The sequence below is a fragment of the Brachyhypopomus gauderio genome, unplaced genomic scaffold, assembly GCF_052324685.1.
Source record: "Brachyhypopomus gauderio isolate BG-103 unplaced genomic scaffold, BGAUD_0.2 sc213, whole genome shotgun sequence".
Lineage (NCBI taxonomy): Eukaryota > Metazoa > Chordata > Actinopteri > Gymnotiformes > Hypopomidae > Brachyhypopomus > Brachyhypopomus gauderio.
The window spans coordinates 175,909-178,408 of record NW_027507034.1 but is presented as its reverse complement, the minus strand read 5'-3'; the positions used below and the strand labels follow the sequence as shown (position 1 = coordinate 178,408).

General features: G+C 54.0%; 1 protein-coding gene across 1 annotated transcript in view; it reads right to left on the bottom strand.

Annotated features, from left to right (window-relative positions):
• LOC143502801 (plexin-A2-like) overlaps positions 1-2,500 on the bottom strand; it is a 45,706-nt gene that overhangs the window by 40,072 nt on the left and 3,134 nt on the right. Inside the window, exons 2-3 of the mRNA XM_076995516.1 lie at positions 1,923-2,102; positions 136-232 (exon numbers count right to left, since the gene is read on the bottom strand). Of these exons, the coding sequence (XP_076851631.1) occupies positions 136-232; positions 1,923-2,102 (277 nt within the window). The remainder of the gene's footprint in view (positions 1-135; positions 233-1,922; positions 2,103-2,500) is intronic.

Below are 2,500 nucleotides of genomic sequence, written 5' to 3'. Positions count from 1 at the left end.
GGACTTACAGGAACACTGTATCATGACAGACACCGCCACTGTGACGCTCGTGCCACGGCCCACGGACGGACTCGGCGGCCGTGTGTGAGGGAGGGAGAGAGGGAGAGAGAGAGAGAGAGAGAGGGAGGTACTCACAGTTGATGCGTGCTGCAGTTGTAGAACCTGACCTCGGTGCTAATCAGCATTTGACCTGTCTCCTTAGAGTTCAACCTGAGCTCCACTCCGGACCAGTCTGATGGAGAGATGGAGCGAGAGAGAGAGAGGGGGAGAGAAAAAGAGGGAGAGAGAGAGAGAGGGATAATTAATGTACTTTTTGATCATGTCATTCATCTCAAACTAAAGGAGATGGCTATGAACAGCTTATCCCTGCTTTTACTTGGCGGTGTGGCGATGGAGGACATCCACCCATCTGACACTAAAAACGCCCCCCCCGAAGGGCCGGTTTGGCAAGGCTTGTGTGCGCTGTGCGGAGAGCAGCGCTAACGTGTACCAATCGGCTAGCTCCTCTGTCTGGGACGCTGGCGGGCTCCGTGCACCCCCAGGACAGCCGGTCAGCTAGCGGACGGCGTGTGGGGGGCGGACGTCACCGCAGCCCCGTCAAACCCTCACCAGCCGCTCCGCGTTCAACTCCTAAAGTCCAGCAGGGCGGTCTAGTCACGCAGAATTAATTATGCATCAGAAGCTTCTGTCTCACACCGATTAAAGTTTATTCCCAAAGCTCCATTCGACAACTCTGATTGGAGCCCGTCAAACCCGCCACAGCTGGGACTCCAGTATGTGTGGCATTTTAGCCATTAATTCAACACATGATCAATGATCCCTGGTGATACTTAATGATCTATACTGCCTGACACGGCAGAGAGAGGCAGGGGGGAAATATGAGGTCGTCGTGACATTTGCTCGAGCTGGCTCTCTGATTGGCCACTTCATCCTGCAGTGAGGCGGGGTTGTTCGGGTCTGGGGCTGGAGGACTGTGGGTAAACACAGCTGTCATTTACCTGGAGACGGTGGGGGATTACTGCAGACGTCGGCTGTCTCAGACTGGCATAACCATCTGCCACGCATCGCGGTTTAGCATAAGGGGGGCGTTGTCAATTAGCAAGCTTACGCTCAATTGGAGCATTTTTTTGAGCGCCATATGTAAGCTGTCAACAAGAGAAGCAGCTACAGGAGACGTTCCACATCTTGTTCTCATCCAACTTTATTTCGCCAGTTGAGGTCTGAGTTATATTAGCTTATATTACTTTATTTTATATTAGTTATATTTTATTACTTACACATATTATAATTACTCAATTATAGCAGAGCCTTGGGCCAAAAAAAGAAATCATTCTTAGTTTTCCTCGTAAAACGTGTAGACGGGGTAGCCGATGCCAGTATAGATTTATAGTGTGCATGTTTACACACTAATTGTGTTCAGAGGTATCAGTTTTACCATCCCACTCGAAGGCTGCATGCGCACCGACCTAAGCCCTGATCCCAGAACAGCCTGCGCTCCCTGGAGCTGAACGCACGCAGGCAAAGGGCAGGTGAACATGAGCGTAATAGGTGTGAGCACGGCTAGGAGCACGCCTGCAGCCCGCCGCCTGACCTGAGGTCAGCGGGACCTCATTAGAGGTGCGGCCCGGAGGATCGATGACAGGCCCGGGGGCGTGAGACCGCCGGGCGTACACGCATGAAGTGCCCATTAGGAGGGGACAGAGGCTGAGAGGCCCTATTAACGGACCAGCTACAAGAGGGCACTGGAAACGCCACGCCCCCCCCCGGGAGGAAGGGGCGGGGGAAGGGGGCGGGGCAAGCGGAAAGTGGATCTAAGGGGGGAAGAATGGATGAACTGGAGTCGGAATGGGTGAATAAACGCGTGTGAGTGAAGAATTGGTGTAGGAGGGCCAGCGGCCGACAGAACGAAACAAGGGGGGTACCTTGATCCACAGGAATGACAGGGACGTCTTTGGCAGCTGGGGAGACACAGAGGATGTGGTTGCCGTCCACCGTCCCCTCCACCTCCGTCAGGTTCCCGAAGGAGCAGGTGCCGTCAGGTTCCCGAAGGAGCAGGTGATTCCAGCAGAAAGGTCCGGAACATCTGTCACCTTGACCAGCAGCTGAACACAGGACACGCCACAACGACGGAGGATGAGCCAAACGGGGGTTTAACTTTATTTATAGCAGAGCTGGCGTTAAAGCTGCACTGTGGTGAGCGGAGTCGAGCCCTGAGGTACACAGCAGATGGCCCCAGCATACGGCGGGGGTGAGAACCGTCAGCCCTCACCCACCACCCAGGTGACACCACGCTGGCACCACCAGACAAGGCTGCTCACCAGCTCGTCAGATGAAAACAGACATGTGACAAATTCAATCAGTTTCTAGAACTTTCCTGTCAGCTCACAATAGTGTGCGGAATGGAGCGAGCATGTACACACACACACACACACACACACACACACACACACACACACACACACACACACACACACACACACAGGCCTTGCAGGCCTTTGAA